Here is a 26,499-nt window from a genome sequence, read left to right as displayed (position 1 = left end):
AAGTTGGGACTAAAAAAATCCTAGGACTTATGAACCAAACAGGGCCTTAATTGTTCATAAAAGCTTCTCCAAAATCAATGATGATATATAGGTACAAGTAGAAATGATCAACTCTTTTTAAATGTAAAAAACTTGTTCACAAAGAAACAACTAGGGGTCGAACTTGTAGAACTTGGAGGGCTTGAGGCCGGCGGTGAAGTTGAAGTATCCGAGTGCGTGCGCCCAGCGCGGGTTGTCCTTGAGGCGGTGCACGGCGATGGTGTCCGGCACGAACTCGTGGGAGCACTCGTCCACGGGCACCGGCAGCGGGTAGTCGTACATGGCCGGCTTGGCGTTGAACCTGTTCTTCCCCTTCCCGCCCACCCTCAGCCACTCCCCGGTCATCCTGTCCTCCGGCCCCACGGTGCGCCCCCGGGTGACCTCGCCGGCGCCGGCCACCCACTGCACCAGGTCCCACGACAGCGCGTACCCCATCCCCGACATGTACCCCCTCCCGGGGTCCATGCTGTTGCAGGGGATGGTGGCGCCGTAGTACATGTCCTCCCGCGGCATCGCCCCCAGCGACGCCACCAGCGCCGGCAGCCGGATCAGGATGTCGTCGTCGGCCTTCATCACGTAGTCGTAGGGCGCGTCGGCGTAGAGCTCCGCCACGGCGGAGAAGAAGGTGTGCGTCTTTCCGCCGTTGAGGTTCTCCTCGCAGCCGTCCAGCACGATCACGTCGCCGTGCGCCAGGATCTCCAGCGGGATCAGGACGCGCTGGTCGTCCTTGTAGAGCCGGCAGAAGACGAACCGCACGTCCACCTGCGCCGCCAGGGCCGGGTCGGCGGCGAGCTGCAGCCCGTACACCATGCGCAGCAGGTGGCGCCGCTCGTACACGTCGGCGCGGGTCAGGATGCCGATGAGGAGCCGGAAGTCGGGCTTCCGGGCGTACGCGATGGCCGACGTGGACGACAGGGTGGAGCCGTTGGCGGCGGTGTAGGTGCCCGGCGGCGGGACGCAGGAGCTCATCAGGGACTGCAGCTCAAACTCCTTGGGGTACACGAAGAGGTAGATGAAGGCGAGGAGCAGGAGCGGGAGCAGGACGAGCGCCTTGCTGGACGTGGACAGCCTCGGGAAGCCGACGGCGTGCTGCTGCTTCCTCGCCGCCGTGGCGGCCTGGTGGTGCTCTCCTCCTATGTGCTTCGCGGCGGCGGCGGCGGCCATGGACTTGAGGAAGTTGCTCGGCGCCGGCATTGGTGATTGGTCGATCGAAGAAGAAGCTAGCAGTGTATGTCGTGTGCAAGCTTGATGGATTGGGTGTAATGAAGCTAGCTAGCTTCTCGTGGGGGAGCTTGGGATGCACGGGATGGTCTCACGCTTTGCGTAAAGGTTTGCCGAGCGCGCCATGCGAGGGCGCCGGATATTTGGGGGATCGCGGCATCGGGTGCATAGAGTCAACGAGCTACTTTTTTTTTATGGCGTGTTTTGCTTTTGATTTCGAGAAAAAACTTTCAATCTATTAATAATCAATCATGGTAATTCAAAAGGAAAAAGCTTACCGTCATCTGGCGGATCGTAGTGGCCGCATCCGCCACCTCCGCTGCATGACACGCGTTCAAAATTTCAAATGAAAGCTTGCATGTCGTCCTTTATCAAACGCGCTTTCGAAACAAAGGCTATATTTTAAAAACAAATGCGGTATTGCAATGGTCTATGACGGGTCTAGTTTTGCAACAAAACTTTAGTTGCATAAAATTTTTGCAATAAAATTGTCGTTGCAAAAAAATTCTGCAACAACACCTATGTTACAGAAATAATTCTGCAACAAGACCTATGTTGCAGTTCTTTAGACATGCTCGGCTCGCTTGATACGGCAAATCCGACGGCTCACGAGCCGACTGATCTTTTAAAGATATCAGCCGGCGAACGCGTAGCATGCCCGAATTCAAAAACACTAGAGGTAGTAACAAAAGTACTCCCTCCGTCCGGAAATACTTGTCCTTAAAATAGATAGAAAAAGATGTATCTAGAACTAAAATACATCTAAATACATCTTCTTTTATTCATTTTGATGACAAGTATTTTTGAACGGAGGGAGTAGCAACTATGTTCCTGGACCACCCAATCCAACGACTAAAAGCACTAGAGCGTGCCGTCGTCATCATCCCTGCCTCAACGGAGCCGAACAACCATATGGGCTACGTGTACATACAAAGTTCTAACAAGAGACACTTATCCCTAGATAAAATGTATGCAATTAATTCTGATTAGCAGACAAGCTGAAAACTGTGTTTCGACAAAGCTTTATGAAAAGCTAGAGTGATTTCACTGGGGTTACCAGATTACAGTGACATACATGAACCGAAACACCGACATGCTGTTTACAACCATCAGGGGCACACAGAAAGGATGTGAAAACAAAAGCACTGCTGCTACGGCATGGATGCAAACATGCACAGAATCGAAGGGAAGCCTGCTCAATTGTACACCATGTACTTCGGGGTTGCACTGAATTTCTGATACCCCTTTATCACCTTGTTGACAGAGTCGAGGAAGTCCTTCTCTGTCACAGTTTTCCTCCGGGCGCGGATTGCATACATGCCGGCTTCTGTGCAGACACTCCTGATGTCGGCACCTGAAACAACAAATCAGACAGTCGGATCAAATTGTTCAGAGGCCGGATCCTAGGTGCCTGAAACAGTCGAACCAAATCAAACAGGAATTCAGAGTGCAAAGTCCATGTACTGACCAGTGGCGTTGGGGCAGAGTCGCGCCAGTAGCTCGAAGCGTATATCACGCTCACAGTTCATGGTGCGCGTATGTATTTTGAATATCTGGGTACGGCCTTCCAAGTCAGGTAACCCAAATTCCACCTTTCTGTCCAAACGACCAGGACGCAGAAGTGCAGGGTCCAGTGTATCAGGCCTGGAAAACAAGATAAGAAGGTTATCCTCTCAACTCTATCCATGTGGCCATGATGTTTTAGCTGCAATTAATTTCTGATTGAGGCGTGAAGACTGAAGAGTTTTAAATAGCACAGACCACTGAAGTTTCTTAATCATAAGTCCCATCTATTAATAGCATACAAGTAGGATATTCAGAATTTAAGGTGAGCATCATGCCATATTGGACCACATGAGAATGTGCATGAAAGGAAAGGCAAGTACCTGTTGGTGGCCATGAGAACCTTGATATTCCCCCTAGCATCAAAACCGTCAAGCTGATTGACAATTTCAAGCATAGTACGCTGGACTTCGTTATCGCCCCCAGCTCCATCATCAAAACGAGCACCACCAATTGCATCAACTTCATCGAAGAATATGATGCATGCTTTCTTCGACCGAGCCATCTGACAAGCAATAATATATTTCAATCAAAACGATTGTTTCTATGACAGAACATTCAGGTCAAATAAACCAGATGAAACCCTGTAGCCTGTAGGTTATCTGCAGAGCTGGATATACCTGAAATAACTCCCTAACCATCCGAGCGCCCTCACCGACATACTTCTGAACTAATTCACTACCAATTACACGGATGAAACAAGCATCCGTGCGATTAGCAACAGCTCTAGCAAGAAGAGTCTTGCCAGTGCCAGGAGGACCGTAGCAAAGGACACCTTTCGGAGGGTCGATACCAAGCTTCACAAACTTTTCCGGGTGAAGCATGGGGAGCTCGACTACCTGTGAATAGTTGTTAAGAAAAACAGTAAATAAAGCAGGTCCAAGACTAGAATGTACTAGCATGCACAGGTTCACAGATTAAGCACAAGTTCTGAATCACAGGGAATTTTTTGGCATACCTCACGCATTTTTTCAATCTGCTCCTTGCACCCGCCAACATCATTATACGTGACATCTGGTTTTTCCTCAACAGTCATCATGGTGACACTGGGATCAATCTTTGGTGGCAATGGAATCTGTATCTGATACTTGTTCCGATCGACACTGAATCAGGCATGAGATCACAATTCCACAGTGAGAATGATAGTGTGCAAGCACAGAAAAGGATAACAATTCTGGGTAGCATCAATGATGATTTATCCAAAAAAATGCATTCATAAAATCAGTATTAGTTTAGCAAGATCCAAAAAAGAAGTAGGGGAGTAAGTTCCGTGCTCCCACCTTCTGCATTCTATGAACAACCAGAAGGAACTTATACCTAAGCCAAGGAGATGATGACAAGATACTGCCTCAGAGATTCAGCATGTTCTTAGTTAATAATCATTGCCTTACAATCAATGATACTCATACACTAGGGGAACAAACGTATGATAAATTAACATCTGATATAGTCACAGTAGCAAACACTGGTCCATTCAGTTTACAAAGTTTTTCTCTGCTTACATGATGGCATATAACACATCCTACATGTATAGTATATGCTGCAGCCTTATAACATGGTTTAAATCAAAAACAAAAATCACCAGGTGCCAATTACTCAGGTTGATCTGAATGAAAGATGTATGATACAGTAAGGCCAAAAGACAGGTAGTAACCTACCCGACTCTCATCCCTTCCTCGATATCAGTTGGCGAAACTTTATCCCCCAATCCAACCACAAACTGCAAGATTAAAAGATAAAGCATAAGGAGGCTGGTGGGAATCAATGTGCATATGATTGAAATAATAAGATAGGATAAGCACGGTATACCTTTGCAATTTGTTTTACATTAATCATGTACTTGGCATCGTCGGTATTAGGGTTTATAATCTTGGTGCACCTTGCTACCTGCAGCATGAGGAAGGTAACTTAGACCCAAACAATTATGCATGCTAAACCACAACTATAAAATTGGGAAGAAGTACGAAAACATTAGGCCAAGTAGCATACTTGTAATGGCTGCTCCTCTTGCATCATTTGCTTATCTGACACCAGATCCCACTGGCTAGGTGGAGCCAGCCCAGTATCAGACTCCTTTATCCCTGAGATTTAATATATAAGGGCATAATGGGTCAGGCAAGCTTATTAAAAATGTTACCCTCCTGACATTTTAATATCCAGATAAACTGCACAGTTGTATGGAAGTTCGAAAGTTAAGCGAATATTCTGAATGTTCATGAAACCGCTAAACAAAAATTCTAAAACATGAACCAAATGGGAAGAACATTGCAAGCAAGAGCAGCAGACAGATGCAATATCATCAAACAATGCCCTGCTAGTTGAGTCTGTCAAAACGAACACTGCAGTCATACACCTTAAATTCTGAACAACTTATACCATACTTACTAACTACAAACACTATCTTCAGTAGGTACATGCCTCAATATTTATCATATGAACGAAAGCTGCCTGGTGAAAGTGTGAAACAACAGAACAAAGTGCAGACAACTGATCTCTATCTAGCCCAGGAACAAATTCTAGAGCCAAACCAACAAACAGATTACCAAGTCCTTACTCACCACATAGGTCATTGATCCTCTTGGCCAGTTCCTTGATCTCCTTCTCGGCCGTCTTGATGCTCGTGGAGTATGGCCCAAGCCCCTGTCAGGTGTCAGCAGCAGCCAGAATCAGCAAACTTGAGCAGAAACCCTAAAGAGAGAGCACTCCACATCTCGCAGAAACACCCCAATTCCGCCGCGGAGAAGGAGCAAACAATACAAAATAAACAGCATCCCGTCGCCCGCACCAAAGCCCTAAAGGAATCAACAGCCACCCCACATAGAACTGCGAAACACCAACAGGGCACAGGCCACGGGGCCTGCCCAAACGAATCCACCAGAAGGCAACGACCAGGTTCCCCAGAGAGCAGGAACCAAAAACCCTAGGCTGACCGCGACCGCAAACCCGGCCGCGCCCAGCCCGAGACCAGATCACAAATCCACAAAAGGGGCCTCCCCCCAAACAAATCCACACAAGGGGCGACGACGATTTCCCCGAGAGAGCATGAACCGAAACCCTAGACTAGGCGGGCCGCGGGCGCGAAACCGTGCGCCGCGCCGAGCCCGGGACCAGATCGCCGCCAGACCGAAACGCAGATTCGAAGGGACGGGGGGAGATCCGACGGGGTCGCGGGGCCACTCACGTAGGTCTTGAGGAGGGCGATGTCGTCCTCGTCGAGAGGGCGCGGGTTCTTCTCGGCCATGATGTCGTCCTCCGGCTCCGGCGCCATGGCGTCTTCTCTGCGGCGGGCGCGAGGCGAGAGGGAGGCGCTGGCGGTGTCTGGCTCGGCTGCGTGTGCGACAGGCGAGACTGCGGGTTCGGGTGCGCTTGGGTCTGCCCTCTGCTGGCTACTACTAGTACTAATCAACTCCTGCCCCAAGAAGAAGGCAGCCCGGGCCGGATACGTATATCCAGAACCCGTGTTCCCTCTCCAAGAGAGAAGGCAGCCCGGGTCGGATAGTATACATCCAGAACCCGTGTTCCCAAGACGGAAACGGATTTCTCTTCTCTCTCTCTCAAAGAAAAAAGACGGAAACGGATTCGAACAAAAATTCTTCTTTCGATGCAAGTTTGACAGGCTACGCTTTTTTTTTCCTTTTTGATTTCGTGACTGCAAGTGCCAGGTGAGAGGCGTCTGTAGATTCAAACTGAGATTTCAAACCGAGAGTATGATTAAGTGACACATTGTACAGCTCAAAGATTTGTGCGGTTTGTGTGGCAATTTTGCAACGCAAAATGTTGGTTTGTAAAATTAACAGATGATTACCCAGCATCTGGATAGTGTTACTGCTTCGTCCGATTGCATCTAGTGCTCTGGTCGTGCTATTTTGGGAGAACGTGTTTGGAAAGACAGTAAATTTGGAGGATAAACAATTAAGAGATCTCTGCATACAAAGCATATGAATTTTGATGTTCATTCTAATCTCTGTCACAGCATATATATTCTCCAACGTTTGCATCACTTGTCCAAATAGCAACTGTAAAATACGGGCACCATCAAAATGGGCAGCACTGAACCTCTCCTCTCAATGTGGCAAAATAAACTAAAAGCGAATCATTACATCCCATTCATGTTAATGCCTCATCTACAAGAACCATAGATATTTCTCCGCAGGGTTAACGGCGAGCTCGACCAATGATTACAAGAAGATAGGGGCCATGACCAGTGTGATCGTGGCAAGCATCTTGATGAGAACATGGATCGAAGGCCCCGCCGTGTCTTTGAATGGATCTCCAACCCTGCGGCATAACATACTCGTAAATGTTACTTCAGGTTGCATGATCGTTAAGAATGAGTCAAAAACAATGCCAGGTCACGTTACGTGTATGCGTACTTATTATAGGAAAAGAACATTGTTATTCAGTTTAGCATGTGTTGATCAACAGTAGAAACTCAGTTCAAGAAACCAAAAGCAGCAGCACATTACTGAGAAACGAGGAACTTACGTATCGCCAGTAATTGCAGCCTTGTGAGCCTCACTGCCTTTACCACCAAGTGCACCAGTCTCGATGTACTTCTTAGCATTATCCCAGGCACCGCCGGAAGTGTTCAGGAAGAGTGCCATGAGGATACCAGTAACGGTCGCAAACATGAGCATAGAGGCGACGACTTTAGCTCCAAGGAGAGGCTGCCCCGTAGCATGGCCCAAAATCCGAAAGATGATGCCTACAGATCATGTAAATGAAATTTTAAAACAACACCAAATATCATAAATTGAGTTTCAAAACGCATGAAATATCAGAACCATAGCACCACTACTCCCAGACCCATAAAACTCACCAACAGCCATGGGAGACAAAATTGCTAAAGCCCCTGGCTTTATCATTTCCCTCAAGGATGCAGAGGCCACAATTGCAACACAACGACCATAATCAGGCTTCTCTTTGTAATCCTGTGTTTATATCATCTTGTAAGTTAGCATTAGTTTTTCCAGGCATAAGAACTCAAGTACTTAATCATAAACAGGTACTCACCATAATTCCAGGCCTCTCAATGAATTGTCTCCTGACCTCAGTAACAACTTCTTGTGCAGTTCTGCCAACAGCTGAACAAGCCCATCCACTAAACAGGAATATAAGCATCGAACCTAGTAAACCACCAACAAAAACCTCTGGAATTGCTATGTCAACCTGCAATCCATTGTGTACAACCAGTCATGTGTCATAAGCACCTAATCTCAACATTACATGTATAGAGGTGATAATAATACATACCTCTTTGAATGGCAACTGTGCAAAAGCAGCTACTTCATCCATATATGCGCTGAACAGGAGAAAGGAAGCCAGTGCTGCTGACCCTATAGCAAATCCCTTTGTGGTAGCTTTCGTAGTGTTACCCACAGCATCTAGAATGTCTGTGATCTCCCTAACACTTTCAGGCTGCAGAAATTATTCGATCGGTGTTACAATGATTAAAGAAAACATAAATAGTCTAAACTCATGTATAAACATAACTAATTAAATGTTAACATTTATTTATAGCCATTACAATTTTAGATGCTTCGAAAATGTACACTGAAAACATAAACCGTCTTAGCACAGGTAAAATGTATGTTTGAATATTATATACATGAAGAAATTTGCGAGTGTACCTGCTGGCTCATCTCCACAATACCACCGGCATTGTCAGCTATAGGACCAAACATGTCCATGGTGAGAACATATGCTGCAGTACTAAGCATTCCCATTGTAGCTACAGCTGTCCCAAAAAGACCACCAGTTGGATTGCCAAGCTCATCTACCAAGCCACAGGTACGTCCCAACCAAAATGCTGATATAATGGCTACAGATATCACTAGAACTGGTAAGGCTGTTGCTTCCATTCCCAAACTTACTCCAGCAATAATATTAGTTCCATGTCCTGTTGAACTTGAAAGAGCTAAAAGGCGGACGGGCTCATGTTTATAATCTGTATAATACTTGGAAATCCAAACAAAAGCATATGCTGTGATGATGCCCACCAAGCCACACAAGGCAAAATTGAACCATGCAGTAGGTGCTTGTTCAGTGTACAAGAGCCAACGAGTAGACTGCAAATATAACACATGTAAGTAGTTGAAAAACAACTCCAAGGGAAAAGGAATGTAAACTAGAGTTATTACCCACATGACAAAACAAACATATTGAATGCTCAACTGGTTTATAGTTCACAAATATTTATCCTTTTGAATATGGTTGATTTACATCCAATAATGGATTGGTCATGATTACCGGACTGGGGACACCCTAAATGTTTTCCTTTGTTCAGATCGTGTTTGATGTTTTTCCCCTGGGATCATTTTTTGTAATAAAATATGTCCATAGAGAAATATTACAATAGTCAAACAAGAGAAGTATGAATAACTAAACTTACCCCTCCAAAGGTAAGAACAGCAAGCAGTATAGTAATAGAATAGCCTTTCTGCATAATTGCCATGGGATCTTCAATAGGGGATATTAATCCAGAGTCACGTGTTCCCCTAATTGAGAGAATTCCAACTGATGACACCACTAGGTCAAAAGAATGGACAACAAGAGGAAACAGAATAAAGCCAGAGGGATCTGCAACAGTAAGTAATGTTGATTATAATCCAGCACAATCACAAGGATTGTTGACCCGCAAAAGAAAAAGGTGGTTATCAATTTTATTCAAAGCCAGGCACATCCCAAGCACCGAGAGTCAGCCAACACTATTTCTCAACATAGTCCCTAGATTAAAGCTAATTTATTATATTATCCATATTAGCAACTACCTGTGGACAGTGCTCTTATGGACCAAAGTACATTCATAAGAAAAAAAATGTCACTCGACATCCCAATCAGAGATCTAGCATGGCAAGCAAAAGAGCCTTGCCTTCAATTTTGCAGCGCTGTGCCATTGTTGCACCAAGTATCATTGCACTGATAATTTCTGCTGCTATGCTTTCAAAAAGATCGGCACCACGGGCAGCACAATCTCCAACATTGTCACCAACCTGTGAAGTTTTCTTATTATTAGCATATGCAGTAGCAATAAAAGAAACATAGGCTAATAACAATCTGATAATTAGTTTTAGAGACAAGCAAATCTTGCATTCCAGCACAGGCACAAATATTTGATCATAGGAAATGCATCTACTGAACTTCAGAATTCTACTGTACAACGCATTGGACCACAAGACCAGTCCACCCCTTGCAGAAACAATAATTTGTTTAGGTTTCAGAACGAATGCAAGCTGTTAAGGTCATATTATCTCTGATAAAACTTATGGAGCTCATCATTATTGAATATCATCCCTTATGTCTAGGTATATTTCATGAAAAATATGAGACAAGTTTTAATTAAGAGCATGAAGAAAAAATATTCCACATTTTTTTTATTGAAGAAACACCATTACCAAGTCAGCAATGACAGCAGGATTACGAGGATCATCTTCTGGTATTCCCTGTTCAACCTTTCCAACAAGATCAGCTCCAACATCAGCTGCTTTGGTGTATATGCCACCACCCAACTGAGCAAAGAGGGCAACAAACGACGCACCAAAACCGTACCCCACAAGGAGAAGAGGCACTACACAAAATCACATGAAATCAGCAACAGCAATTATGTTCTTTTGAATTGAAAACACATATACAAGTTTGCAACTACAAGCATATCAGCAGTGGATCAGTTACCAGTGTCAATTTAGGACTTAAAGTTACTTTTTTATAGAACATGAACATCTTATATAATGAGTCATTTTATCCACTCAAACTTTCAGTGTTGATCACATTGTGGTACTTCCCAATAAATAATTGTTCCCATCTTTTCTTTTAAAAGTTTGACCATAAGTTCAAAACTACTCCCTCCGTTCCTAATATTTGTCTTTTTAGAGATTTCAAATGGACTACCACATACGGATGTATATAGACATATTTTAGAGTGTAGATTCACTCATTTTGCTCCGTATGTAGTCACTTGTTGAAATCTCTAGAAAGACAAATATTTAGGAACGGAGGGAGTATATAAATTGGCCATGAGATGATTAAATAACTAGATTTACTGTTGAAAATGTTTCTAGTATTAGTTATTTTTACTTAATAATATAAGGACTAGCTTAATGTTCAAAGTCGCATCTTGGTGTTGTGAAAGGCCAAATAAAAATGATGTAAAAACCACATTAACAATCTTTGAAGCAAAGTACTTTTCCTTACTCAACATTACTCCTACAGAATTGTCTTTTATGAACTCATCATTGGTCACCAGTTTAAGAAGAAAAAAATATGTATGAACCAATTTAACAATTTTGACCATGTACAGTAGACCATATAGCTCAACAGGCAATTCGAGTATAGTTCTATTGTCCCAGGTATTGAATATATCATGTTTGAAATAACTTACAGTCTGTAACCTTCATCGAATCAGGTGAATCTACTCCAAGCCAAACATAAAATGTTGCATAGAGTAATGCCACACCAAATACAGCCATGCCAACAACAACGATGGCCGAGAAACCACCTGCACGGACAGCAATCTGTTTCGAGAAATCAGTCATGATTTCAAACTACACCGTACAGGGGAAACGCATTAAAACATGAAAGATAATGTATCAAGGATGCGAAACAAAACCTGCAATGCTTCCCTTGCAGACCGTCGAGCAGCACTTGAAACTCTAACATTTGCACGTACGGAGACCCACATCCCAACATATCCAGCTAGTCCAGAACACACAGCTCCAAGGAGAAAGGCAATAACTGTAATATATGCAGATGTTGTCCTGTGTAGCGATAAAATTTATGAGACAACAAAAGATGCGTACAGCCAAGATTTCATAATAACAGTACAAAATCACCTTCCTAGGCCTGATGCCTCCTGCTGCGGGGTGGTAGTGCGGAAGAGATAAATGAACAGGATAACAAGTGCCAGGATGCAAGCCATTTTAGAAATAGCCCCATACTGTGTCCTAAAAAATCCTTCAGCACCATCCCTTATGGCATCAGATATCTGAGCAGTACATGCAACATGACAGATCAAAACCTTGATAACCTTACATACAGAACTCACGGAAGTAGATGCATAAATAAATAAAATACTGAAAATCAGGATTTCCAAAAGGGGCAACGTTGATGTAAGCTACACCATGACAGTCCATGACCATTTTACAGGTACAAATAAAATATTTACAGAGAAGAACTTACACTTACTTATTAGCAACATGAGTAGTCACAACATAACAGTGTAGAGTGTACATGTGTTGCTTTGTGCATTTAAGAATGTCATTAAATAAAATAAAACATAAAGCCAATGCACAACAAGCTGATATTTTGTATGAGTGTATGACTTACTTCCAAACCCATAATAACCTCCTGAAACGGGATCATGCTAGATTGTGTGATATGTTAATTTGGTAAAATGCTATGATATGGGATATGTTCTCAATTTGCATTGAACCTATGTTTTTAAAGCGTCCCTAAGGCGACGCCTAGGCGTCGAAGCGCTCCCCCTCCGCTTTGGAAAATCGACCGCTTTGGGCGCCTAGGCGCCAAAGCGCCCCCCCCCCCCCCCTCCCTAAGGCGGTAAGGCGTCGCCTTAAAAACATAGCATTGAACTGTGTAGCTACCATAAAGTGATACATGCCGCAGCTAAATAGCATTCTGCAACCCCAATCAACACATACAAATAGCATTTTACACTGTGTGTCCTAATCATATCCATGATCTATCAAATATCAACACATGGACTAAAACAAAACCAGTAAACCTTAAATGTAAATTGCAGAATAAAATGGGCCAGTAGTCTCATAGGATGGTATGGTTAACTGTCAAGCAAGAGATGATAGAAAATGTGTTATACAGCACTTTGCAGACATTGAAACATGCCAAACAAACCAATAATTTGAAGTGAACATTAAGAAAATGAAGGCGCTGCTATATCCTCCACGAGCTTAACACAAGCATTTTCAATACCTCGGACATTTCTGGAGGTCCTTCATCCTTGGCAAGAACCCACTTTGTGAGGTAGAGAGAGAAGAATAAACTGAGAGTGCATATACAGAACACGAAGACTATAATTGGTGATGTACTGGCTCCTAAGTAGAACACACCACAGACAACCAGCAGAAGAAGAACTATCAGGGCACGAGGATTTATCTTCATCAACACACGGAAGACCTGCAGCAGTCAGAATAGCAACTAAATGAGGCACAAATAAATTGCTCGTAACAGGGCAAAGTATATCCAACCAACCGATCAGTGGAAATGTTTAAACACTTGTTTTACTTATTGAACTTCCAAATTTATATTAAAAAAATGCACATAACATCTAGATGAAAACAGCTACTTGGGTTGAATCATTTCAAAACCTGCAACAGCTTCGAGACAAATAAACAAGCAGCAGTGGTGTAGACATTGAACTTTTGACTTTTTTTAGCAACATAACTTTTTTTGTTGAGTTACAAGCAGCAATAAACAGAGCAGACCTCATTTGTTTATGGCAATTACATCATTTAAGAGAGGGAAAATTCTAGTACATGGTAATAAATATAAAGTTAAACAGAGGAAAGAGTAGTCATGATGCAGCATTGTGTGGTATGTCAAATTTTTGGTTGGTGTGTACTTCAACTTGTAACGTTGTAAGAAAATAAAATGGTGAATACAAAACATGATACTGTGGATATTTTGACAAATTAAACATATGGACCATTCAAACTGACAGAGATTAAGGAGAAAGAGCTATCACCTCCCATGCAATTGCATATACTACGAACAGCTAAAACGAAGTGGGAGAAAGACACATGGAAAGATGAAAATGAGCTAAACTGATACTCCTAGTAACTGCTAAGCTCGGTGTGTAAAAGGTGGAGAATGCTTAGCAATAGGCCATACCAGCGGGATAGATGATTTACTTCGTACAGTGGAAAAAGTTCTTGGTTTCTCCTGATACGGTCTTCCTTTTTCCATTTCACTTTCCATCATGATGGAATAAGAGTTTGCCCTCTTCGTTACTAGAAAAGGAGCGAACTCCCCACCTTGGGGCAGGTCACTCCCAGATCCTGGGCGCTCAATTTTGGATGATCTATATCAAACACCTTCAGAACACAAGCAGTAAGTTCAGAAGGTCAGGCACAGCCAGCTCTTAGGCCTCAGCCACCAAACTACCCTTTGCTACAAAAGAACCTTTCCCCTCACAATTCTATAAGATAAACATTTCATGTCATACGAAAAGCATTAAAAAATGATCCACAATCTGTATAATCGTTGCCTAATTTATGTTCAGACGCTAGGGCACGAAGTCGAGTTATGATGTGATATCAGGTAATGATGTGAAATCAGGTACAGGCTATACGTAGATCAGACTATGTTTACATAGAGAACAGAGTATGATTAACATAAAAGGGCAATAGAAAATGATTAACGTCGGTCAGACACTGATAGTTTTTGCCACAAGCAAAGCAATAGCACTCATTTTGAATGCCAGCCTTGACTACCAAAAATGAAGGGAAATTCGGTTTACTTGGATATATCAGGGGCCATGGGGCAGTAACCATGAACCACAGCTCCACAACCACAAGCACTTCACACCAATTGTGCAGCCCAGGGAAACTAGCGACCATGCACAGCTAGTACGAAAGGAGGATAACTATGAATGAACCATCTACATCGAGTGCGCACTGCGCAGCCCCAAAAAACGAGTAACCACGAACAGGTCGTACTTGACACCAAAACTATGACGGATCCACCTAAGTCAATCACAGACGTAGTGCCAACGTCCAGAATTAACACGCCTAGCATTCTGCAATCGCCACGAATCAACCTGATCTACCAGCGCCTACGCAGATCGAGCAGATGCGGGTCCGTACCTTCGGCTTTCGATGGGGCGGAAGCCGGTCAGCGAAACGTCGACGGGAATGAAGAGAAGTGGAGCCCAACGGTGGCACGGCCCTCCGCGGGGTCGCCGAGATCTCTCGTTGACGCGGTCGCGTTCCGGTCGCTGCCTGCCGTGCTCCCCTCGTCGCCGCGCGCGGTCGCCGGCGCTGGCGGAAGTGGCTGTCCCCCTCGTCGACGCGGCCGCCGGCGGTCGCGGTCCCCCTCGTCGCCGCGCACTGAGCTGGGTGGAGAGAGAGAGGGGAGGAGGTGCGATGCGGTTGGAGTGGAGATGCGGGGGAGAGAAAGGTCAGGAGGGAGGGATGGGAGAAAAACGGAGCTCGTTGCGAGCCGCCTCGAGTCTCGGCTCGGCTCGGTCACCATATCAGCCGAGCCTTAGCCAGCCCAGCTCGCATTTGCTCATATGGTTCATCTTCTTTTTTTTTTCATGGTAATATGCCCGGCTGGACAGTCTAGACAGTCAGACACTACCTGAACAAAAAAAGAGAAAATTCCTTATATAACACTATTTTAAATTTTGTTTTCCTATTTGACACCAAATAACTTTTTCTTCCCTATCTAACACAGTCTCTAAATTTTATGTCCTTTATGACACTTTCGTCCATTTTAAACTTTAATGGTGTTAAATGACACCTGAAAAGATTTATTTGCTCCTCATATGATAGGTGACCAAAATTTTACGTGGTAATTTATCTTCAGATCAGCAGGGTAGCCGGTGTACATCAATAATACATGGTGCACTACATACGGGATCGATAGTATACAACAAGTCAGATTTGCATATAAAGCCGCATTCTAATATGATACTTATCATTTGATGGATATGTTACCAGCGGGGGTTTCTTTGGGCTCCCCTGCGGCGGACAGTGCGGCCTGAAGTTGGGCTTTGCACTCTTCCAGCTCCTGGGACAGTTGAGTATTCTTTTCTGTAAGAACCTACATAACAAATGATCCTTAAATCAGTTATCCTAACTGTTTCAAGTCTCAGGGGCTACTGATATATATAATCATCAAATTTTCTCACCCGTATGTCTTTTACATACTGCTCCGTGGCTCTGGCTAGACCATTTTGAGTGGCACGGAGGTGCGCATCTCCCGAGTTAAAGGCATCCAAAGCCTCTTGGGAGAAACAAGCGTCACGAAGAACAGTCCGGCGACGCCTATGGTTCATGGCACTTTCCACCTCGGAATGGGTGGCGGACAGTCTATCTGTATCCTCTGTCGGAGGAGCACCCGGTGCACGCCTTGTACTCGTTCCCACCCCTGAGTCCGGCCTTGGAGCCTGGCTTGTGGAGGCACGGTTGGTAGCCTCTCCGGGTATAGTCCGGCGAGCGCTCTTTTTCCTGAAAAGAAGGCATGGGCGTTAATATGCCTCTGTAAATAATGTCTTGCAATAAAGACGGCGCGCCATACCGCTGCGCCGGTGCCTCAATCCGGACTGTGGATCTTTTTAGCCTGCCTGGCCTAGCGGCCCCTTGTTGGCTAGTTGCCACAGGCTCGGCCTTCTGCCCCGAGGACCTCCCCTGCAAAACATGGTTGTTATACGGCAATAAAAAAGAGCACAAGGACGGATCCCTTTTTAAGTGCTGGGACTTCGGTCTCAATCACCTGTGAGGCTGGAACTAGCCCAGGGTAATCGGCCGTAATGGTCACCAAGGTATTGTCATTACTCCCTTGGTAAAATACCCCGTCGATCAGCTCCACGGATATGTCCGGATCCTCCTGGGAGGCCGGGTCAAGGGACCGTCCAGGGTCCTCGGGTTGTGGAGGAGGGTTGTTTATCTCCTTTACTGTCTGGCGCAGCTCCTTCGATGAAATCGCTAGAATGAATACTTAAACTACGGGAATACGAAACGGATGGGCGAGAAAAAAAATCTCCGCTTACCCAGCTCGGAGGATTGTACATGCAGAATCTGCCCTGCGGGTTGACACGGAGGAATTCCTCCTCTTCTCCCTTGTACAAAGTGGACAAGATCTTTATTAGATCAGCAGCCGATCCCGACCCTTTGCGGCCGTGGCGGGTGGCGTCATCCTCCTCGTTGAAATCCCACATGGGATGGCCTCTGTACTGGAGCAGCTGCACCCCCGCATAATGCATATAGCCATGACCTCGATCATGGTCAATCCAGATCGAGCTAAAGAACTTATCCGTCTCATCAGATAAAGAATGTCCCTATCATCTTCCTCCAGGGAGCTCCGTGGACGCCAGCTCCGGCGCTTCTTCAAAGGGGCGTTGTCAAACTCAGGAAGGCCTATCCGAATAGGGTTCGGAAGGGGGACATCTTCTATATAAAACCATTCTGAAGGCCAGTCTTCGGACGTCTTCTTCGGGGTCCCGGACAGGTATCCGGTCCCGGCGATACGCCACACTTTGGCTCCGCCCACTTGATATATTGATCCCTTCTTGGAACAGGGCACAAGGCAGAACAACTTCTTCCACAGAGCGAAATGAGCCTCACAGCCCAAAAATAACTCGCAAAGGGCTACGAATCCCGCGATATGCAGCAGGGAGGCAGGCGTAGGATTGTGCAGCTGGAGGCCATAGAACTCCAGAAGCCCCCAGAGAAACGGATGAATTGGGAATCCGAACCCTCTTACCAGGTAAGGGACAAGGCATACCCGCTCTCCCTTGGAGGGATTGGGACGGCTCTCCGCTTGCTCTCCACCATTGTAGGTGGCAAGCCCGGCTCGAACCGGGACCAGGTACGCTGGGGGAAGAAATCCCTTAGACTGAAGCATCACCAATTTGCTGTGCGGGATGGAACATCTCTCCCAATCTCCAGGCTTGGAACTAGGGGTGTGAGAGGAGGAGCTACGTCGACCGGCCATGATGGAATGGATCTCTGTCGAGCACGCTCCGATGAAGACTCGGCAAGGGAGGATGATGTGATTTGGATCTGAATCCTCGCCTTTTTAAATAGGCGGCTCATTTACATAGCTAGGGGTAAATTTGAAAACACCCTGGCTCTTCACATTCGCTCGACACGTTGAAAGTGGCCATTATTGGGCATAGAAGCCAAGGAGTACAAACCGTCACAAGGAACCGGACATTATTTCGACAGGTACACGGAATTTGAAGAGGAACCCGCCTTGCAATGCCGAAGATAATACTGCGCGCCGGACTCGTCGTCATTGAAGCCTGGTTCGGGGGCTACTGAGGGAGTCCTGGATTAGGGGGTCTCCGGATAGCCGGACTATCTCCATTGGCCGGACTGTTAGACTATGAAGATACAGGATTGAAGACTTCGTCTCGTGTCCGGATGGGACTCTACTTGACGTGGAAGGCAAGCTAGGCAATACGTATATGGATATCTCCTCCTTTGTAACCGACCTTGTGTAACCCTAACCCTCTCCGGTGTCTATATAAACCAAGGGGTTTTAGTCCGTAGGACAACAATCACAACATACAATCATATCATAGGCTAGCTTCTAGGGTTTAGCCTCTCTGATCTTGTGGTAGATCTACTCTTGTAACACCCATATCTTCAATATTAATCAAGCAGGACGTAGGGTTTTACCTCCATCAAGAGGGCCTGAACCTGGGTAAAACTTCGTGTCCCTTGCCTCCTGTTACCATCCGGCCTAGACGCACAGTTCAGACCCCCCTACCCGAGATCCGCCGGTTTTGACACCAACATTGGTGCTTTCATTAAGAGTTCCGTTGTGCCGTCGCCACAAGGAAGGATGTCTCGTCCCGTCTTTAAAGATGTCACTATCGCTGAGGGGGCTCTGGCTATCGGCCAAACTCTCCGGCTAGGTGGCTTTCTTATGACCGCATGTCGGCCGCTGCGCCGACGATGACTTCTTGGGTCATCAAAAGCAATCTTCATGTCAACTCGGAACTCGCCGAGCAGTTAGATCCAATGGAGCTCTCTTCCCTGAATGAGCTCTTGGATCGGATAGCTGCCCTGGGAGTCGCTACAAACTACGATCAGGTTGGGCCTAAACCCGATCTGAGAGAAATTAACTCTCCCCAGGTCACCCATCATGTTGCAGTGGTGGAAGAACAATGCGGCAACCCTTCATCCATCTTAAGGACTAGCTACGTCCGGATTCCCGATCCCTCCAAGCCGGATACCCGCGGAGGGGAGGATGTCACTCAAAGCCTGAATCCAGAATCAGGCAGCGGGTCAAATTCACCGGAAAACATCCAAGAATCCAAACTTTCGAGTTCAGAAACTCCTTGGCCACTGAGCCTCAGATCGGGTGAGGATTCGGATTCAATTCCACCCACCCACCCAAACATACACGATCTATCCCAAATTAGGCAAGAGCCCGAAGAAACAGTACACCATTACTGGGCCAGATTCCTCCTGGTCAAGAACAGGATAAAGGACTGCCGCGAGGAAGACGCAATTTTACTCTTCTGCAATAATTGCACAGACAAGGGAATCCTCAACGCCATAAGTCGTCGCGAAATTACACGCTTTGCCGACTTGGTGTCCATAGTACGAAAGTACTGTGCGATGTTGGAAATATGCCCTAGAGGCAATAATAAATTGATTATTATTATATTTCCTTGTTCATGATAATCATTTATTATCCATGCTAGAATTGTATTGATAGGAAACTCAGATACATGTGTGGATACATAGACAACACCATGTCCCTAGTAAGCCTCTAGTTGACTAGCTCGTTGATCAATAGATGGTTACGGTTTCCTGACCATGGACATTGGATGTCGTTGATAACGGGATCGCATCATTAGGAGAATGATGTGATGGACAAGACCCAATCCTAAGCATAGCACTAGATCGTGTAGTTCATATGCTAAAGCTTTTCTAATGTCAAGTATCATTTCCTTAGACCATGAGATTGTGCAACTCCCGGATACCGTAGGAATGCTTTGGGTGTGCCAAACGTCACAACGTAACTGGGTGGCTATAAAGGTACACTACGGGTATCTCCGAAAGTGTCTGTTGGGTTGGCACGAATCGAGACTGGGATTTGTCACTCCGTGTGACGGAGAGATATCTCTGGGCCCACTCGGTAGGACATCATCATAATGTGCACAATGTGACCAAGGAGTTGATCACGGGATGATGTGTTACGGAACGAGTAAAGAGACTTGCCGGTAACGAGATTGAACAAGGTATCGGGATACCGACAATCAAATCTCGGGCAAGTATCGTACCGATAGACAAAGGGAATTGTATACGGGATTGATTAAGTCCTTGACATCGTGGTTCATCCGATGAGATCATCGTGGAACATGTGGGAGCCAACATGGGTATCCAGATCCCGCTATTGGTTATTGACCGGAGAATGTCTCGGTCATGTCTGCATGTCTCCCGAACCCGTAGGGTCTACACACTTAAGGTTCGGTGACGCTAGGGTTATAGAGATATTTGTATGCGGTAACCCGAAAGTTGTTCGGAGTCCCGGATGAGATCTCGGACGTCACGAGGAGTTCCGGAATGGTCCGGAGGTAAAGAATTATATATAGGAAGTGCTATTTCGGCCATCGGGACAAGTTTCGGGGTCATCGGTATTGTACCGGGACCACCGAAAGGGTCCCGGGGGTCCACCGGGTGGGGCCACCTGCCCCGGGGGGCCACATGGGCTGTAAGGGGGTGCGCCTTGGCCTATATGGGCCAAGGGCACCAGCCCCAAGAGGCCCATGCGCCAAGGGATAAGGAAAGGAAGAGTCCTAAAGGGGGAAGGCACCTCCGAGGTGCCTTGGGGAGGAGGGACTCCTCCCTAGCCGCACCCTTCCTTGGAGGAAGGGCCAAGGCTGCGCCCCCCTCTCCCTTGCCCCTATATATATATATGTGTGTGTGTGGGGGTGGGAGGGCAGCCATACCTTTGCCTTTGGTGCAGCCCTCCCCTCTCCCAAGTCCTTCTCCTCTCCCGTGGTGCTTGGCGAAGCCCTGCAGGATTGCCACGCTCCTCCACCACCACCACGCCGTTGTGTTGCTGCTGGATGGAGTCTTCCTCAACCTCTCCCTCTCTCCTTGCTGGATCAAGGCATGGGAGACATCACCGGGCTGTACGTGTGTTGAACGCGGAGGTGCCGTGCGTTCGGCACTTGGTCATCGGTGATTTGGATCACGACGAGTACGACTCCATCAACCCCGTTCACTTGAACGCTTCCGCTTAGCGATCTACAAGGGTATGTAGATCCACTCCTCCCTCGTTGCTAGATGACTCCATAGATAGATCTTGGTGACACGTAGGAAAATTTTGAATTTATGCTACGTTCCCCAACAGGAAAGCGCTTGGAAAACCGAATAAAATTTTGGGATAATCCGGCCCTGAATACAAACCCAGTACGAAATAAAAGGGTGTATTATCACAATACACCTGGGTTAACTACCAAAAAGCAAAAGCCCTCTACGGGGCAAGGAACCGTACTGGAGGGATGGCTCAACGGACCCTGCAAAATTCATAGTACAGTGGATGCGATACTAATGCACAGCCTTAGAGCATGCTGGATACTCCGGCAGGTGGCCAAAAGTGGTGAGGATTTACTCCTCCCAAAAACCACAGAGCACCACCCCGAGGACAACAATACGGTCTTAACGGTCTTCGAGACCTTCGCGTCAAATAATAGACAGAAGCGAACACTCCGCAGCACGTCCGAAATCTGCCACATAGCAGAAACAAATCCTTGGAGCGACACAGCTATTACCTTCAATGCCAGTGACGAACCTAAATTCCGAACAGCCCGAGTACCAGCCGCACTGGTCCTTAGTCCAATCGTGGACGGCTTTCGACTCACCAAGGTACTCATGGACGGCGGCAGCGGATTAAACCTCATCTATGAGGAAACTCTTCAAAAGATGGAAATAGACTGGAGCCGCATTAAGCAAAGCAGCACAACCTTTAGAGGAATCATCCCCAGTCGGGAAGCACGTTGCGTCGGAAAAATCACACTAGACGTGGTATTCGGCACGCCGGATAATTACAGGTCCGAAGAAATTACATTCCAAGTGGCCCTGTTCAGCAGCGGATACCACGCTCTATTAGGGTGGGAGGCGTTTACAATCTTCCAAGTCATACCCCATTACGGGTACATGAAGCTCAAAATGCCCAGGCCCAACGGAATCATCACTCTTGTTAGTGATCCGTACATGGCACTCCGCGCCGAAAATAGGACAGCTGCACTGGCCCTTGAGGCACTATCCGAAGCCCTAGCAGCCGAAGAACTAACTACGCTGCGCTCCACGGTGAACAGGGATGACGTGATACTCGATAAAAGATCCAAGTCCACCTCCTTTAAGCCGGCGGACGAAATAGTCAAATTCCAAGTCCATCCAACGGACCCTACAAAAACATCTTCCATCGGGGCACAATTAAACCCTGATGTCGACGCCGCACTGCGAGAGTTCCTACGTGAAAACTGGGACATTTTTGCCTGGCACCCTTCAGACATGCCAGGAATCCCACGCAGGCTGGCTAAACACAGCCTAAATATCCTAAAAGGATTCAAGCCAGTAAAGCAGGCTCTTCGACGTTTCTCCGAACCTAAAAGACAAGCCATGGGAGAGGAACTAGCCATGCTATTGGAGGCCGGATTCATCAGAGACATAAAACATCCGGACTAGCTAGCAAACCTGGTGATGGTACCAAAGAAGGACAAATCCTGGCGCTTGTGCGTCAATTTTAAGGACCTTAACAAGGCCTGCCCAAAGGATCCCTTCCCCCTCCCCCGCATCGATCAAATCATCGATGCTACCGCAGGACACGATTCATTGTGCTTCCTCGATGCATACTCCGGATACCATCAAATCAAAATGGCAGAGCCAGACCAAGCCGCAACGGCATTCATCACACCATACGGCCCATTCTGCTTCAACACAATGCCCTTCGGGCTAAAAAAACGCCGGTGCAACATATCAGCGCATGATTCAGACATGCCTGGCAAACCAGATCGGCAAAACAGTGGAGGCATACGTGGATGACGTCGTCGTTAAAACCAAGCATGTCGACACTCTAGTAGACGACTTGAGGCTCACATTCGACAACCTCTGAACATATGACATCAAGCTCAATCCGGAAAAATGCGTTTTCGGCGTACCAGCAGGAAAGCTCCTGGGATTCATTGTCTCCAGTAGAGGTATTGAAGCTAATCCAGCCAAAATTCGAGCGTTCTCACAGTTGGCTACCCCAACAGACCTCAAACAAATACAAAAATTAACTGGATGCGTGGCGGCTCTAAGCCGTTTTATCTCCCGCTTGGGAGAAAAGGCATTACCCCTTTATCGCCTCCTCCGGCGCACCGAACACTTCGAGTGGACGGACGCCGCCACGGCTGGACTCAACGAAATAAAGGCCATATTGGCAACAAACCCAATCCTGGCCGCGCCAAACATTGGCGAACCAATGCTATTATACATTGTGGCAACTCATCAAGTAGTAAGCGCAGTGCTTGTCGTCGAGCGAGAAGTGGACGGACACAAATTTCCCCTTCAAAAGCCGGTTTACTACGTTTCCACTGTCCTTACTCCATGCAAATCACGGTACCCGCATTATCAAAAGATAGCATACGCGGTATTCATGGCATCCCGGAAGCTGCGACACTACTTTCAAGAGTGTTCGATAACAATAGCCTCGGAAGTACCACTTAACGATATTATAAACAACCGCGACGCGACGGGCCGGATTGCCAAATGGGCCATTGAGCTCCTCCCGTTCGACATAACTTACAAGCCACGGCGAGCTATTAAATCGCAAGTTTTGGCTGACTTCGTCGCTGAATGGACGGAAGCCGAACTCCCTAAAGAGTATGACACATATTCAAACTGGATCATGCACTTCGACGGCTCCAAAATGTTGGCTGGTCTGGGGGCTGGCGTCGTTTTGACATCCCCAACAGGAGACACCGTTCAATACGTACTACGGATAATGTATACGGACTCCAACAATGCAGCCGAATATGAGGCCCTTCTACATGGTCTCCGGATGGCAGTATCCATGGGCATTCAACGCCTAGAGGTGCGCGGGGATTCAAACCTCGCGATATCCCAAATAAATGGAGACTTTGATGCCAAGGATCCAAAAATGGCCGCTTATCGCAATGCCGCCCTAAAAATGTCAGCTCGGTTCGAGGGGCTCGAATTTCACCATGTGGCTCGGGAAAACAATCAGGCGGCGGATATCCTCGCCCGCATTGGCGCCAAACGCGACGCGGTCCCTCCCAACATTTTTCTGGAAAGGCTTTTCAAGCCATCCGTAGCATGGGAAGGGGACACCGGTAACAACAGTCCGAACCCGGCCAAAATACCCGATACCGAACTCTCTGACACAATCGGAGGCTCCGCCACCGAAATAACACAATCAGCCCACGAAATAATGGCCATTATTGCCCCGTGGACAGAACCATTCCTGGCCTACTCAACTAGACAGGAACTCCCGGAGGACCAAAATGAGGCACGCTGCATAGTGCGGCGATCAAAGGCCTACAGGGTCCATGAGGGAGAATTGTACAAAAAAAGCGCTACCGGAGTCCTTCAACGGTGCATCTCCGAAGAGGAAGGACGAAACCTTTTGGCAGAAATTCATGCCGGACTCGGCGGTCATCACGCCGCAGCCCGGGCTCTTGTGAGCAAGGCCTTCCGTACAGGATTCTATTGGCCAACGGCCCAGGCAGACGCACAGGACTTAGTCCAGCATTGCGCCGGTTGCCAGCTCTTTGCAAATCAAAGCCATATGCCACCCACCGCCCTCCGAACAATCCCCATTACATGGCCCTTCGCGGTCTGGGGGCTTGACATGGTTGGACCCCTTAAAGGTGGAACCCACAAGAAAAAATACTTATTGGTCATGGTGGATAAATTCACCAAATGGATAGAGGCCAAACCGGTTAAAACAGCCGAATCCGGACCGGTGATAGATTTCATATCCGGGGTTGTACATCGCTACGGCGTCCCCCACAGCATCGTCACTGATAACGACACGAACTTCACGGCCGACGAGGTAAAACTCTGGTCCAGCAAAATGGGCATCAAGCTCGATTATGCTTCAGTCTACCACCCACAAACCAATGGTCAAGTCAAACGAGCAAATGGTCTTATAATGAGCGACATTAAACCCAGACTAGTGCGCTCCTTAACAGAGTCTGACACGCACTGGGTAGAGGAGCTCGACTCCGTACTCTGGGGGCTGCGGACCACGCCGAATCATAGTACCGGATACACACCATTTTTTATGGTGTACGGCGCAGAGGCAGTCCTGCCCTGTGACATAATTCATGACTCACCTCGAGTGTGCATGTACGAAGAAAGAGAAGCCGAGCTCGACCGGTAGGATAGTCTGGACACCTTGGAGGAAGAGCGCGACATAGCCAAAGCCCGTTCCGCATTTTACCAGCAACAGGCTCGCCGATACCAAAGCAGAGAAGTACGAGCCAAAACTTATAACGTTGGCGAACTAGTTCTCCGGCTGCCGGATAAGAAGAAGAACAAGCTAGAGCCCAAATGGGAAGGTCCCTCCATCATCGACCAAGTTCTGACCGGCGGAGCATACCGACTACGGGATGCATCGACTAGTCGACTCGAGCCGAACCCATGGAACGCAGCCAGGCTCCGAAGATTCTATGCCTAGCACCGGACTTTATGTTAGTCCCCTCCCTTTGTCCATTTTCTGCATATGCGTCATCTGTCTTGTTTCCCTTTCTTTCTTTTATTCCTCTAGGCCTTCAAGGGTCACCTTGTGCCTCACTTGTACATTACAGATGTGCTAGCCGCACTCTCTACACCTGGGGGCTTCTTTCACAGAAGCTTAAATTATTTACCTGGGCATCACGCCCAACACATGCGTTATACTTCCGCATGTACCTTTTTTCACCATTATATGCATCGATATGACTTAAGTTTTGGCCAAGCTGGGTTGCCTGGCTCTTGTATTTATGCCCTAGGTTCCCGTTAATTCGGCTAGGGCATAAGGGGAGCACCTCTGCGATTGTTACCGCCGGGTCAGCCAGACGTGTACCTCAAACTGGGTGAAGCCGAAAGCTAGCGTTCTTAAGAGAATATTCGGTCGGTGAACAAAAGATGACTTTTATTTATTATCCATATCTGCCCCCAGATGTTTTTTCTGCGCTTCTCGTCGCAGGCCGGACATGCACTTTAGGGCATGCCTACCCAGGGAAAGGAACCCTTAACAGAACTATTCTCTCTGGAAGATGTTTCTTACTACCCTTGTAATATAACATAACAAGTTGGGCACTTGTCTGATAAAGCACTAATGACCCCTACGCCTGGTCTCCACGCATGCCCCGGTTCTTACATAACCAAGAGGGTATTCGGATACACTCCGGACTGTCGGGTCCCGAGGTTGAAGAGAAAAGGTCCGCCACGACAAACAATCCACAATCCGGCTAGAAGGCATCATATATGTCACTTTAAAATTACATAGTCAATTTGACTGGTCGAATTCCTCTTCAATGCCATCCAATAGGCTGTCTAGTCTACAGTCCTGTTGGGAATACTTTGCGGCCAATTCTACTTGGCCGTACACTAAACTCACAGGGATCTCCTTGCCATCAGGCCCCACAGGTCCGACTTTGGCCATGTGGTTCGGGTCAGCCTTCGTGTACTGTGTCTTCACCATTGCCCAGGCTTCACTGGCACCCTAACGGCAGGCCGACACCTTCCATAATCGGAAGCGCCGCCGTGCTCCCTTCAGCTTTTCTGCAAGCTCTCCAAGGCCTGCGGGTATGGAGACGGATGGCCACAAGGCCTGGGCGACGCCTTGCATCACCTGCCGAACTCGTTCGTGCAACTGCGCGAGCTCGGGAAGAAGATCACCTGTTGAACCAGGCATCTCCTCGGCAGGACGTCCTGTTAGCATACCTACAAGACATAACTTTGTCAG

The 26,499-nt window shown here is 47.0% G+C and overlaps 3 protein-coding genes across 3 annotated transcripts; all 3 read right to left on the bottom strand.

The window, feature by feature from the left end:
* Positions 1 to 27: 27 nt before the first annotated feature.
* On the bottom strand, positions 28 to 2,074 carry LOC125512716 (beta-1,3-galactosyltransferase pvg3). Its single transcript, XM_048677807.2, has one exon. It carries the CDS (start codon positions 1,231 to 1,233, stop codon positions 151 to 153), a length of 1,083 nt encoding a protein of 360 aa, XP_048533764.2. The 5' UTR covers positions 1,234 to 2,074; the 3' UTR covers positions 28 to 150.
* Positions 2,075 to 2,218: 144 nt separating this feature from the next.
* On the bottom strand, positions 2,219 to 6,224 carry LOC125514978 (26S proteasome regulatory subunit 7A). Its single transcript, XM_048680380.2, has 10 exons — positions 6,005 to 6,224; positions 5,382 to 5,463; positions 4,813 to 4,904; positions 4,633 to 4,710; positions 4,482 to 4,543; positions 3,782 to 3,926; positions 3,444 to 3,662; positions 3,147 to 3,328; positions 2,729 to 2,904; positions 2,219 to 2,614 (listed from the first exon to the last, which is right to left on the bottom strand). The coding sequence occupies exons 1-10, from the start codon at positions 6,089 to 6,091 to the stop codon at positions 2,457 to 2,459; spliced, it is 1,281 nt and encodes a 426-aa protein (XP_048536337.1). The 5' UTR covers positions 6,092 to 6,224; the 3' UTR covers positions 2,219 to 2,456.
* Positions 6,225 to 6,747: 523 nt separating this feature from the next.
* Positions 6,748 to 14,977, bottom strand: LOC125514977 (pyrophosphate-energized membrane proton pump 3). The gene is made up of 15 exons (XM_048680379.2): positions 14,658 to 14,977; positions 13,684 to 13,886; positions 12,766 to 12,969; positions 11,652 to 11,803; positions 11,429 to 11,576; positions 11,201 to 11,333; positions 10,218 to 10,390; positions 9,695 to 9,815; positions 9,215 to 9,402; positions 8,454 to 8,891; positions 8,077 to 8,241; positions 7,837 to 7,992; positions 7,643 to 7,754; positions 7,309 to 7,528; positions 6,748 to 7,101 (listed from the first exon to the last, which is right to left on the bottom strand). Exons 2-15 carry the CDS (start codon positions 13,771 to 13,773, stop codon positions 7,002 to 7,004), a joined length of 2,400 nt encoding a protein of 799 aa, XP_048536336.2. The 5' UTR covers positions 13,774 to 13,886; positions 14,658 to 14,977; the 3' UTR covers positions 6,748 to 7,001.
* Positions 14,978 to 26,499: the final 11,522 nt, after the last annotated feature.

Source organism: Triticum urartu, chromosome 6A (assembly GCF_056163025.1).
Source record: "Triticum urartu cultivar PI428250 chromosome 6A, HENAU_Tu73, whole genome shotgun sequence".
NCBI lineage: Eukaryota > Viridiplantae > Streptophyta > Magnoliopsida > Poales > Poaceae > Triticum > Triticum urartu.
Note: the sequence above shows the minus strand (reverse complement) of the source record. Positions and strands in the feature narration are given on the sequence as shown.